Genomic DNA, 13,959 nt, shown 5'->3' with positions numbered 1-13,959 from the left:
AGCACTAGCCTAGCAGCCTCCCAGAATATGCTTCTGGGGAGGTGTGTCTGAGCAGTCCAGTACAACCCCAGAAAGGCTCTAGCATCAGAAACTGCTAGAAAATTAACGAAGGAGCTGAGGAGTGGGGCTGATATTAGTACGATAATTGGAGGTCTTTGTATTGACCAATTGCCCCTCTTCCCTATGCTTACATGCTTATAGCCAGGTGTCTACCCCCTTGATAAAATACGCAAACAGTTCTCTAAAGAGCATGTAGGTATATAAACCCGAGTAAAACCTTCCTTTTCTTGGTATGTGGGAGTCCCCACAACATAAAATCTGGTTTAGAGCTGAGTTTGAGACCCAACTTCTTATCCATAGATGTGTCATGTGGGGAAAGTTACTTAAGTTCATTGCCTCAGTTTCCTCATTCATAAAATAAAAGTACATCCATCACAAAAGGTGGTTGTGAGGGTTTAATGAAATCATGTATACAGAAGTGGTTAGCACAGTGCCTAGAACATAAAAAACATTCAACAGATGATAGCCATTGTCATTTTTATTGTTATTGATGAATTAGTTTTATGTAGAAAGGAGGAAAGGAATCCAAAGGTTGTTTTGGAAAGAGTAGTATCTCTTCTAATTAGATAGCAGAGAAATAGGTGAGAATGGGTATGAATGCATGGGGATGTAGATTACAAATCAAAATCCTCACCCCACTTTCCTTACCAATACCTAGTTGTGTAGAACAAGAAATCAGTATGTATAAGGACTCCAAAGAACCTAGAAATATCTATTATAAAACTGCATTAAAACAGTACACACCTGAAGTTCCATATATATTCAAACAAAATTATTTTTTTAGCGAAAATTCATCGTGCTATTTGTGTTTCCAGGACATAAGATAAAGGATTTATTTTTCTTTTTAATATAGAGTATCATTAACATCCAAAATTGTGTCCAAAGAATCTTCAGTGTTCTGCAGTAAGGAGAACAAAGGACCTAGTGCAATATTAAAATTGCTTTGAAGTCTTGTGATTTACACTAAAAATTAATGCAAATATTGCTCAGTACATTGGTATGTTTTAATATAAAAATATTTTTACTTCACATGGAGTAAATATTGCTGATCTAGGGAGATATGCCATGTTTCTCACTGACCCTGCCACACTGATTTAAGATAGATCAAGGTTTTTAGGTCCAGACCAAACAGTAACGACAGAATTTTACTAAACTCGTCTACTTACTCTACTTATTTTAAGTTCATACTTAAAAAAAAAAAATACTGTGAGGTCATCACACAAGATAATTGGCCAATTTGATTTTTAAATCAATCAAAAGGGTTTTTACATATTAATATTAAAGCTTAGTGATTAGCCTACAGATTTCAATTTTGAATCATCTTTGGTCTAATATTTCCTAAAAAACATAAATGTAAATTACCTTATCAACAAAATAGTTGCTCGGAACAATTGTTGCTTAAATTTCATTGTATCATACTGTACACCTATGTGTTGCAACTAGTGAGGATACTCCAAAGCTGATATAATTTTAGTTTCCCTAACTTGTCCTGAACCTGCTTATGTTCACAGGCCCACTTTTTTTTCTGATTTTACAGTCTAGTTGTCAGTGACAGGCACAGCCAAATTCTTTCTTTGTTCATCTGTCAGACTTTCAATAATTTCCATTTGTGATAAATCTCCAACCTGTCTATATGTTTCTAATGGGAAATCAATGAAAGATTCAACCTTAATCATATTGGAGACATGAGGAAAAGGGACTCAACCCACAAAAAGCCACTTTTTGGTGATTGATATCAGCTATGTTTTCATTCAAACAAAGTTTTTCCTTCCCTAATCTTGATCCAATGGCTCTTTAACTACAAATGTGATATTAGTTTTCCTTTCACTGATTCTGTAACTGTCTTTGGTAATTATTAATTTAATGAGGATCTTGAAATAATATCCACTTAAGGTAAAACTGTCAAGAAACTGTAATAATTTACAATCAAGTTATTCCAATTTCTCATTAGGAGTCTAAATTCATTCACTCAGTCAAAAATATTTTTTAAATAATAAGGATTATAGGCAAGGCACTCTTCTGGGTAATTGTGTACCAGAAATACCAAGATGTGCAAGCCTCTGCCTGAAAAGAGATGACAGTCTAGTTACTTCCCAACAGAGGAGATGTTCAAAAGTACTGACAGATCTAACTCCTTTGAGCACTTACTATCAAATATACTTAATCACATGCTTAAAATTAAGCCATTTTCTTTTGGCATACATAATATTAACTATCACATCACCTGTGGAAAGGTAATGTAGAACATTATTTTGAAAGAGACTATGCTCTAAATGTGAAAGGATACCTATAAAAAATGCAGTATCCAAAACAGCAAATATATTCAAGCCAAAATTTACAAACAAAATGTACAGTTACAAATAGACTTTAGTGAAGATTTTACTCCAAAAAAATTCTACCTACTAATGCATTAAATATAAATGCATTTGAATTAGCAATGTAACTTTTAAAAAGTATGTAATTTATGAAAACTGTTCATAAAAATGGTTTTCTGAAAAAGGTCTTGTCTATAGAATTTCATATTTATTAAGAAGAGTGAGATAGAAAGCTATGCAAAGATAAATCCAAATATCCCAAAAGAGTTTAGTCAGAGCAAATTAAACTTTTGAATGAAATAATAGCATAACTGAGAAATTATGAGAAAAAGAACTTGACTCCTTAATTTATCACATAACAGTGTATACATTTAAAAAAGATTTTTTTAGAGGGGAGTCTTTTATGGTTTTAGCAAGGTATCATATAAGGAAACAAATTAAGTCAACATTATGTTGAAAAACATCTCCATGTTATCTCTTTTTAGTGGAATGGTAAAATTTTGCCCTAACATAAATTCTATCACTTCAAGTAACTCCTTCCTAAACATGATATATAAAATGGAAGCCGTAAGAAAATTAGTCTCATTGTCAGGTCTGTTTTATAATCTTTAGGTAAAAATAATCAATTTAGCCTTCCTGTAATATTCCTTCTCCATACTATCATTTATCATACTTGAATGTTTTTAAATAGGCATCTTTAATTTAGGATGCCATCTCCTAAGAGTCATTTATAGTGTCTTATTTGTTTGGGTAGGAGAATTCATCAAACTTAATAAATAGGCTCAAGTCACATTTTTAGCCCAGACCTTTTTGGGTTGTACTTTATAGAAAATATTTATCAAAATATTAGCTTTGTGGCTGTAAAAATGTCTGCTACCTTTTGAATGTGATTTTTAGTAAAATCTTAGTATCACTTTATAAAGAATGCAGGATATACTTTTATGTTTGGCTTTCTCAGAGTAAAGAGATACACTTCAGTTAAAGCTAGTTGGCTTAATACTGGCTCAGAATTTAAAAGAAGATTTTACTTAACATTAATTAAACTGTTTTTTAGCTGTAAGCTCATAATTTTAACACTTGGCTTGTCTGCTACACTATTTTTGAATAGTAATGAAACACTATATACTATTTCATTTGGATGATGTTTATATAAATATGTAACCAAATATTGGAAAATTTTAAATCAACCTGCTACTAACCATGAACTCTAATACTTGGACATTTTTTATGACTCTCTCTCTTAATACACTAAAACATTCAATAACTGTTATTTGCACATTATGTGAAAAATTAATTTTTGACAAAATTTTATTCAGAACATTAGGAAAATCATACTCAAAACGCAGAAATAATCAGACTCTATATAACAACGCTGCATAGATAGTGGTATACAAGTTCCCTGACGCTAAGTGACTTCTTCCTAACTAAAACTTCAAGTCACCAGGTAGAAGATGGTAGAGGCATTATTTACTCTCTCTGAGGCTGGAAAAAATGGCTTTAATGGTGAGACGTCACACCATTTAAACAACAAAGATTAGATTATCCCCCAATTTAATTCTATTCCCTTCTTGTTATTTCTCAGAGATGAAAACTTAGAATGTAAGGATTATTGGAAGGGAATAGGAGGTAAATTACCTCTTAGGAGATACCCTGATCCATGCCTGCTTTAATCCGAGAAAACACAGAATTAAGTTTTAAAAATTACAACCACACCATTATGCTTAAGTAAAACTGCCAATATGAATACTTTTTTACATAATACATTACATGTATACATGAAGAAAAATGACCTGTTTCCAATCCTTTGACCTTCAGTAGAAAAAGGTGTTACCACTAATGGGGATCTGAAAAATAGTTTTCATGACAGAGCATTAACTCTATAGAGATCAAAATCATTTCTCAGTACTGAAAATAGCCTAAATCAATGACAAATGGCTAAATTTCTTAAGATTACTTTTTGAAAGGGAAGACAATTTATTTGGAAGGAATTTGTAGCTGGAAACATTGTTCATTAAGAAAACATTGTTACCCTGAGAAAGACCCTTAAAACTGCCAGTGCTTTCATAGGCCCCTAACAATGCATGAAGGAGCAATTTGTAGGCTCTAGCTTCTTACAGTTACCTATATGAAGAATGTCTTGACCTAAACAGTGATTTGGGCTTCTCTGTGATACCGATAACAGGTCATAGCCAAGTAACTAAACGTGATGGACTACAAGCAAATTTTGCATTCATTTTAAGCAGACTTCTTCCTTTTCCCTTTTCTAAGAGAGAGCTTGTAATTCTTCAAATGGCCTTGAACTCAAACCTACTGTTCACAAAAACTAATCTTCTGTAAGCAAATTGGTAGTTTTCTTACAATAGTAAACAAATTGTCTGGTTTACATTCTTTAATCTATGCCTAGAAAATAAGGCATTAGTAATTCTTCATTGGCCACTGCAGAGCAGAGTGTCTTCTTTCTAATCAGAGGCATATGCAAACATTCCTCAAAGTGCATTGTTATTATTTTTAACATCTCATGCATTTACAAAGTCAACATTTGTGACTCCCTACATATTTTTAGTATAAAATAATGCTTATTCCCAACACCTTACATATACCATAATTACTGGAGAAAAGACAAAATGAGAGCAGCTACAGAAGTAACAAGATATTTTTTACAAATAAAAATACAATATGCAAAAAATGGCAAGTTAGTGATAACTGGTAGAATGAACTCTCAACAATATTCCACTTTGGGTTCCAAATTAAGATTTGACAAGTTTGAAGCCTTGTCCTGTGTCCAGCACGGTAGGAAGAAACCAACTCATTTTTAATCTTTTCAAGCACCTAAAACAAGTTTTGCAGATCCAAAAAAGGTTCAGACCACACAACCAATTTGCCAAATGCACTAGTGGATATGTAATACGAGGAAAGTACAACATCCAGTGCTTGGCCACATCGCTTCCCGTTGGCAAATGCAGAGTGTAGTCACTCCACCGTTTTGACACGCCATACACTGCTTTCACTGTGCGTCCCTTTTCAGTCCAGCAGATGTTATTAGTGGAGTTGCAGTTATATTCTACCCAGTCTTTTGTAAAGTCACCCAGCTGCGGTGGGTCAGCTTCTTCAATATCTATTGTTTTTGTCATCTCTGCTCCTTGCACTGCAATATACTGGTCATTGATTTTTCTCACTTCTTTCACCCAGGGGGTTGAATTCTCACTGTCTAATATGATAATAAGTCGGGAACAGAAGGAACCATTCTTTTCTCGCCACCATTCTAAAAGTGTGTCAAGGCGTAGTATGTCTCCACCTGTGAACAACAGAAAGTTCAGTAGAGCAAGAATTTCTGAAGTGTCTTACTAAGAATACTCTTTTGTCTTAAGTGTATTTTCTTTAAGTTCTTAAAATATGTAAGAAAAAAAGAGGGAGCCTTTTTTTCAAAGTATCTCTTTCAGAAGAATTTTTAAAAACAAAAAACAGACTTTCAGCTTCAGGTAAAAAAATCAAACCAAAAAAAAAACCCAAAACACCCCCAACCCCCCAATCATCCTGTTATTCACATTAAAGGGGTATGCTATGATAAAATAAGAAAATTATTTTATAAAGTTCAATTTAGTGAAAAAAATTAAAATTATACAGCAAAGCAAATATTCTACATCGGGGCAGCAAATTATGGCTCGTGGTCAAATCCAGCCTGCCGCTTGTTTTGCATAGCCTGAGAGCTAAGAACTGATTTTACATTTTTAAATGGTAAAAAAAATTTTTTTAAAGAGAAGTTTGTGACATGTAAATATTATAAGAAATTTATATTTCATATTTCTATAAATAACATTCATTTATTTATGTTCTGTCTATGGCTGTTTTTATACTACACTGGTAGAGCTAAGTAGTTGCAACAGGGACTTTATGGCCTACCAAGCCAAAAGTATCTGGTCCTTACAGAAAATGTTGGCTCACCCCGTTCTACACTTCTAATAAATTAAATTATCTCCTCATATGTAGTTACCTACGAGATGAAAAACACCCTTCCTACCAGTAACAAGAATGAATTTGGAATGGGTTTATTTTTAAATCAGTTTTATACCTGAACAACAATAAAGGATTAAAAAAACATATACCAGAAAGGTCTAAAGTAAATATATTTCTGACTTAAAAATATATCTTACAGCTAGTATTTACATGTGGTTCATTATGGATGGGTTTTTTTTTGCATTAACTTTTGAGGTTTAAATATATTGCATTAAAGTGTTATCTTCAGCATTTAATTTTTAGCAGCCTCTTAAATTCTGTGTCCCAAGCAACTGCCATGCTCACCTCACCCTAGTCCTGGCTCTGTCTCAAATGGTATTCTAATCCAGTCATTCCAATTCTAGGAATTTACCCTAAGGAAAGGGCAGAAATGCAGACAAAATATTACATATAAAGCTCATCTTCCCACTGCTATCTAAGATAGTGTAAAATCTGAAACTACTGGGGGAACGGATATAAATTATGGTATAACCTTATGAGAAGAGGTTTATAATAAATGATATATATAAAGAAATTTTAATGACAAAAATATCTATGATATTAGAAAAAGCATGACACAGAAGTGTATCTACAAAAATAACAGCAGTAGTTATTTCCGGGTATTTGGATTTCAGGTGGTGTTTGTTATACTTCTTTATGTGATCCAAAATTTTTATGTTGAATATATGTTACTTTTATAATTAGAAAAAAGTTTTAACATGCTACAATTTACTAATACAAGTTCCAACAACCTAACTTCAGAATATGTATTTTTAACAAGAGCAACCATGCTCTTTGCTAAACTATCAAAATGACAATACTGAAGAGATAGAGAATCCTTTAGAATTTGGATTCTATTAATAATATGACCTATAAAGTCAGGGTATATGACATTCTTTATGAATAATTAATATTCTTTTATTCATCAGCCTGCTGTATCTTAGACTGTGACAATGAAAATTTTGTTTCATGAACTGCTCTTACACTCATACCTATCAATCATCTCAGAGACACTATTTTTCACATATTACTAACATACTGCTTCACAAAGACCTCCAGGAGATTTTTTTTTTTTTTTTTTTGCGGTACACGGGCCTCTCACTGTTGTGGCCTCTCCCGTTGCAGAACACAGGCTCCGGACGCACAGGCTCAGCGGCCATGGCTCACGGGCCTAGCCGCTTTACGGCATGTGGGATCTTCCCGGACTGGGGCACGAACCTGTGTCGCCTGCATCGGCAGGCGGACTCTCAACCACTGCGCCACCAGGGAAGCCCTAGGAGATATCTTTTTAAATATGATCAAGCTCACTTTTCTTTATGGCCAGTTTTATTAAACTTCTCTGGAGATGACAGGACAACACAGATTACAAGAGGAGTTATACAAATTCCATCTGCCACAAAACATCATTGTTCTAACTTGCCTGCATCATCGTTCTAACTTGCCTTCTACAACTCTTTCAATAAATATTCTTCAGCACACTCTATACTAATTCTCTTATAAACACACTCTTTAGATATCAGCAAGAAATTTAAAGCAGTATTAAAGCCCTTTATACTATTTCTCGTCTCTTGTTTTGTTTTGCTCTGCTTTCTCCTATGAACAGTTTCTATGTTGCATTTGGCTTTTGGCCCAGATGCAAAATATTTACATTTATCTCAGATAACAGCCATCTGATTCAAGTAATCTAATTCAAGCCAACAGTTCAAGTAATTGAGACTGCTTTTTAAAGACTTTGTTTACCTGTGATAAAATGCTTTATAGATTATCTACATTTTTTATGTATTTCTGTCTCTCTTGTCATTACCATAATTGTTTTTTACCCTCAAACAGGCAAAAATATCAGGTTCTACACTATGGAGCCCCATAAATGTAAGAAGACTACATATTCTAAGAAGTACTAACAGTAAAGGTATGGGATAAAGGGCACATACAGATTCTCTTTCTCACAGTGATTTTTGGACCTACTCTTAACTTGCTGAAGTAAAACCGAGTCGTGATGTTTCCTATTTGGACGTTTTTAGAAAAGTACCTATTGATAAAGCTTAGTGCTTAGAGTTCTTTGTCACTTGGCTTGGAATGAATTAAAGCATTTTCTTCAGAGCAGGGGTGTTCAATACTACTTCTGAGATAGAATCAACCTTTGAGGGTTGTTTCAGGCAGGCCAAGGCCAGGAACTGACTGAAAAGAGGACTCATCCACTGAGCCAGGTGCCTCAGGCCGTGGGGGAGTATACAGTTGCTGAACTATCATGGGACAAAAACCTAGCCTTCATGGGAAAGGGAAGGCCTGTCAAGCTATGCTTTCTCCTTTTTTTTTCCTATTTTTACAACAAAGACTCTCACAAAGAAAGTTACACATACATGAACAGATCTTCTGGCCTAATAGAAGAATTCTATAATGGTTAACTTATTGACATACTTAAAAAAATATTTATTATAAAGATAACACTGCAGAATGTAACTGCTAGACATTTGCCTAAAATATTACCCTACTTTAGAGTTTGTGTTCATAAATTATTCCTTATTCATAGTGAATGAAAATTTAAGAACACTTGTGCTATTTATCTTGGTATGTATTACATTTCCTAAGAAATGAAAAAGATAATATAAATATCAGTAAACTGAGAAGCAAGAAGAACTACAATTCTGCAGCCTGTGGAACAAAAACCACATTCACCGAATGACAAGATGAAAAGGCAGAGGGCTACGTACCAGGTGAAGGAACAAGATAAAACCCCAGAAAAACAACTAAATGAAGTGGAGATAGGCAACCTTCCAGAAAAAGAATTCAGAATAATGACAGTAAAGATGATCCAGGACCTCGGAAAAAGAATGGAGGCAAAGATCAAGAAGATGCAAGAAATGTTTAACAAAGACCTAGAAGAATTAAAGAACAAACAAACAGAGATGAATAATACAATAACTGAAATGAAAACTACACTAGAAGGAATCAATAGCAGAATAACTGAGGCAGAAGAATGGATATGTGACCCAGAAGACAGAATGGTGAAATTCACTGCTGTGGAACAGAATAAAGAAGAAAGAATGAAAAGAAATGAAAGCCTAAGAGACCTCTGAGGCAACATTAAATGCAACAACATTTGCATTATAGGGGTCCCGGAAGGAGAGAGAGAAAGGACCCGAGAAAATATCTGAAGAGATTATGGTCAAAAACTTCCCTAACCTGGGAAAGGAAATAGCCACCCAAGTCCAGGAAGCGCAGAGAGTCCCATACAGGATAAACCCAAGGAGAAACATGCCAAGACACACAGTAATCAAACTGGCAAAAATTAAAGACAAAGAAAAATTATTGAAAGCAGCAAGGGAAAAATAAGAAATAACATACAAGGGAACTCCCATAAGGTTAACAGCTGATTTCTCTCTCAGCAGAAACCCTACAAGCCAGAAGGGAGTGGCATGATATACTTAAAGCGATGAAAGGGAAGAACCTACAACCAAGATTACCCAGCAAGGATCTCATTCAGATTCAATGGATAAATTAAAGGCTTTACAGACAAGCAAATGCTAAGAGAATTCAGCACCACCAAACCAGCTCTACAACAAAGGCTAAAGGAACTTCTCTAGGCAGGAAATACAAAAGAAGGAAAAGACCTACAAAAACAAACCCCCCTAAATTAAGAAAATAGTCATAGGAACATACATATCAATAATTATCTTAAATGTAAATGGATTAGATGCTCCAACCAAAAGACACAGACTGGATGAATGGATACAAAAACAAGACCCATATATATGCTGTCTACAAGAGACCCACTTCAGACTTAGGGACACATACACACTGAAAGTGACAGGATGGAAAAAGGTAGTCCATGCAAATAGAAATCAAAAGAAAGCTGCAGTAGCAATTCTCATATCAGATAAAATTGACTTTAAAATAAAGATTGTTACAAGAGACAAGGAAGGACACTACACAATGATCAAGGGATCAATCCAAGAAGAAGATATAACAACTGTAAATATTTACGCACCCAACATAGGAGCACCTCAATAATAAGGCAACTGCTAACGGCTATAAAAGAGGAGTGGGGGACTTTAACACCTCACACCAATGGACAGATCATCCAAACAGAAAATTAATAAGGAAACAAGCTTTAAATGACACAATAGACCAGATAGATTTAATTGATATTTATGGACATTCCATCCCAAAACAGCAGATTACACTTTCTTCTCAAGTGCGCACAGAACATTCCCCAGGATAGATCACAGCTTGGGTCACAAATCAAACCTCAGTAAATTTAAGAAAACTGAAATCATATCAAGCTTCTTTTCTGACCACAACACTATGAGATTAGGAATGAATTACAGGGGAAAAAACACGAACATATGGAGGCTAAACAATGTGTTACTAAATAACCAAGAGATCACTGAAGAAATCAAAGAGGAAATTAAAAAATACCTAGAGACAAATGACAATGACAACACGATGATCCAAAACCTTTCGGATGCAGCAAAAACAGTTCTAAGAGGGAAGTTTATAGCTATACAAGCCTACCTCAAGAAACAAGAAATACTACAAATAGAATTACCATATGACCCAGCAATCCCACTACTGGGCATATACCCTGAGAAAACCAAAATTCAAAAAGAGTCATGTACCAAAATGTTCATTGCAGCTCTATTTTACAATAGGCCGGAGATGGAAACAACCTACGTGCCCATCATCGGATGAATGGATAAAGAAGATGTGGCACATATACACAATGGAATATTACTCAGCCTTAAAAAGAAACGAAATTGAGCTATTTGTAATGAGATGGATAGACCTAGAGTCTGTCATACAGAGTGAAGTAAGTCAGAAAGAAAAAGACAAATACCGTATGCTAACACATATATATGGAATTTAAGAAAAAAAAATGTCATGAAGAACCTAGGGGTAAGACAGGAATAAAGACGCAGACCTACTGGAGAACGGACTTGAGGATATGGGGAGGGGGAAGGGTGAGCTTTGACAGGGCGAGAGAGAGTCATGGACATATACACACTAACAAACGTAGCAAGGTAGATAGCTAGTGGGAAGCAGCCGCATGGCACAGGGATATTAGCTCGGTGCTTTGTGACAGCCTGGAGGGGTGGGATAGGGAGAGTGGGAGGGAGGGAGACGCAAGAGGGAAGACATATGGGAACATATGTATATGTATAACTGATTCACTTTGTTATAAAGCACAAACTGGCACACCATTGTAAAGCAATTATACCCCAATAAAGATGTTAAAAAAAAAAAATCTTCCAACAAACAGAAGTCCAGGACCAGATGGCTTCACAGGTGAATTCTATCACACATTTAGAGAAGAGCTAACACCCATCCTTCTCAGACACTTCCAAAAAATTGCAGAGGAAGGAAAACTCCCCAACTTGTTCTATGAGGCCACCATCACCCTGATACCAAAACCAGACAAAGATACTACAAAAAAAGAAAATTACAGACCAATATCACTGATGAATATAGATGCAAAAATCCTCAATAAAATACTAGCAAGCAGAATACAGCAACACATTAAAAGGATCATACACCATGCATGATCAAGTGGGATTTATCCCAGAGATGCAAGGATTCTTTAATATATGCAAATCAATGTGATACACCATATTAACAAATTGAATAATAAAAACCACATGATCATCTCAATAGAGGCAGAAAAAGCTTTTGCCAAAATTCACCACCCATTTATGATAAAAACTCTCCAGAAAGTGGGCATAGAGGGAACCTACCTCAACATAATAAATGCCATATATCATAAAGGCAAACCATTCTCAATGGTGAAAAACTGAAAGCAGTTCCTCTAAGATCAGGAACAAGACAAGGATGTCCTCTCTTACCACTATTATTCAACATAGTTTTGGAAGTCCTAGCCACGGCAATCAGAGAAGAAAAAGAAATAAAAGGAATACAAATTGGAAAAGAAGTAAAACTGTTACTGTCTGCAGATGACATGATACTACTATACATAGAGAATCCTAAAGATGGCACCAGAAAACTACTAGAGCTAATCAATGAATCTGGTAAAGCTGCAGGATACAAAATTAATGCACAGAAATCTCTTGCATTCCTATACACTAATGATGAAAAATCTGAAAGAAATTAAGGAAACATCCCCATTTACCACTGCAACAAAAAAGAATAAAATACCTAGGAATAATCCTACCTAGGCAGACAAAAGACCTATATGCAGAAAACTATAAGACACTGATGAAAGAAATTAAAGATGATACCAACAGATGGAGAGATATACCATGTTCTTGGATTGGAAGAATATTATGAAAATGACTATACTGCCCAAAGCAATCTACGGATTCATTGTAATCCCTATCAAATTACCAATGGCATTTCTTACAGAACTAGAACCAAAAATCTTAAAATTTGTATGGAGACAAAAAAGACCCCGAATAGCCAAAGCATCCTTGAGGGAAAAAAACAGAGCTGGAGGAATCAGCCTCCCCAACTTAAGACTATATTGCAAAGCTACAGTAATCAAGACAATATGGTACTGGCACAAAAACAGAAATTTATATCAATGGAACAGGATAGAAAGCCCAGAGCTAATCCACGCACCTAGGGTCAACTAATCTATGACAAAGGAGGCAAGGATATACAATGGAGAAAAGACAGTCTTTTCAATAAGTGGTGCTGGGAAAACTGGACAGCTACATGTAAAAGAATGAAATTAGAACACTCCCTAACACCATACACAAAAATAAACTAAAAACAAACAAAAAAATCAGTAAACTGAACATCTAGAACTTATTTCCAAAGCCACTTTTTAAAAAATACTTGAGATAAATTTTAAAGGACTTAAGAAAAACACAAACTTTTGGCAAAATGTTTACATTAAGTAATAAATCCTTCATGGAAACGTACAACATGTTTGCTTCTTAAATTACTTTCTTTTAAAACTTAAAAATTACTAAGGATATATGCATGGCCACCAAAATTATGCCTTTTTCGACCCATTTGCTTAGGGAAGAGGTTATTATTTTAAGCACTGCAGTAGTTTTCAATAATCAATCCCTGTTTTGGGGTCTGAAATATATTTCTGTAAAGATTTTTGAACAGACTAGAACTTTTTCTTTTGTGCTCTGAAGTACACAGAATGCTATACTTTACCTGAACTTGAAATAGCCATAAAAATTAAAAAGTTATTTTACACACTGTTATTAAAAAGTATAGGTCAAGTAAATGATTTTATAAACCATTATACTGAAGTAGTTTTAATGTTGACTAGCTTCTTCTATATTACAGTGTTTTGAAAATGGGTGAACCATGCTAACAAAAATATCTACTGAACCAGAACATGCCATTTCTGTATCTTCATGGTTTTCATCTTTGGCAGCAACATGGTACAATAGGGGGAAGATTTTAGGGGTCAGGGAGATCTGGGCTTGAATCATGATTCCATCACTTAGTAGTAGTATGACTACAGATAAGTTATGTAACCACTTTCAGCTTTCATTTCATCCTCTGAAAAATGAAGATAGAGGTGATAGTATTTACTTCAAGAAATTTCAAGTGAAGATTAAATCTAATAATGTGTATAAAGTACCAAGCATAGTAGCTGTGCTTCAAATGTGCT

The 13,959-nt window shown here is 34.6% G+C and overlaps 1 protein-coding gene across 1 annotated transcript in view; it reads right to left on the bottom strand.

The window, feature by feature from the left end:
• Positions 1 to 441: 441 nt before the first annotated feature.
• TMEM168 (transmembrane protein 168) overlaps positions 442 to 13,959 on the bottom strand; it is a 52,237-nt gene continuing 38,719 nt past the window's right edge. The window contains exon 5 of the mRNA XM_024757800.1: positions 442 to 5,670. Coding sequence (XP_024613568.1) covers positions 5,123 to 5,670 — 548 coding nt within the window. The 3' untranslated portion in view covers positions 442 to 5,122. The remainder of the gene's footprint in view (positions 5,671 to 13,959) is intronic.

This window comes from Neophocaena asiaeorientalis, unplaced genomic scaffold (genome assembly GCF_003031525.2).
Source record: "Neophocaena asiaeorientalis asiaeorientalis breed wild unplaced genomic scaffold, Neophocaena_asiaeorientalis_V1.1 scaffold116, whole genome shotgun sequence".
Lineage (NCBI taxonomy): Eukaryota > Metazoa > Chordata > Mammalia > Artiodactyla > Phocoenidae > Neophocaena > Neophocaena asiaeorientalis.
Note: the sequence above shows the minus strand (reverse complement) of the source record. Positions and strands in the feature narration are given on the sequence as shown.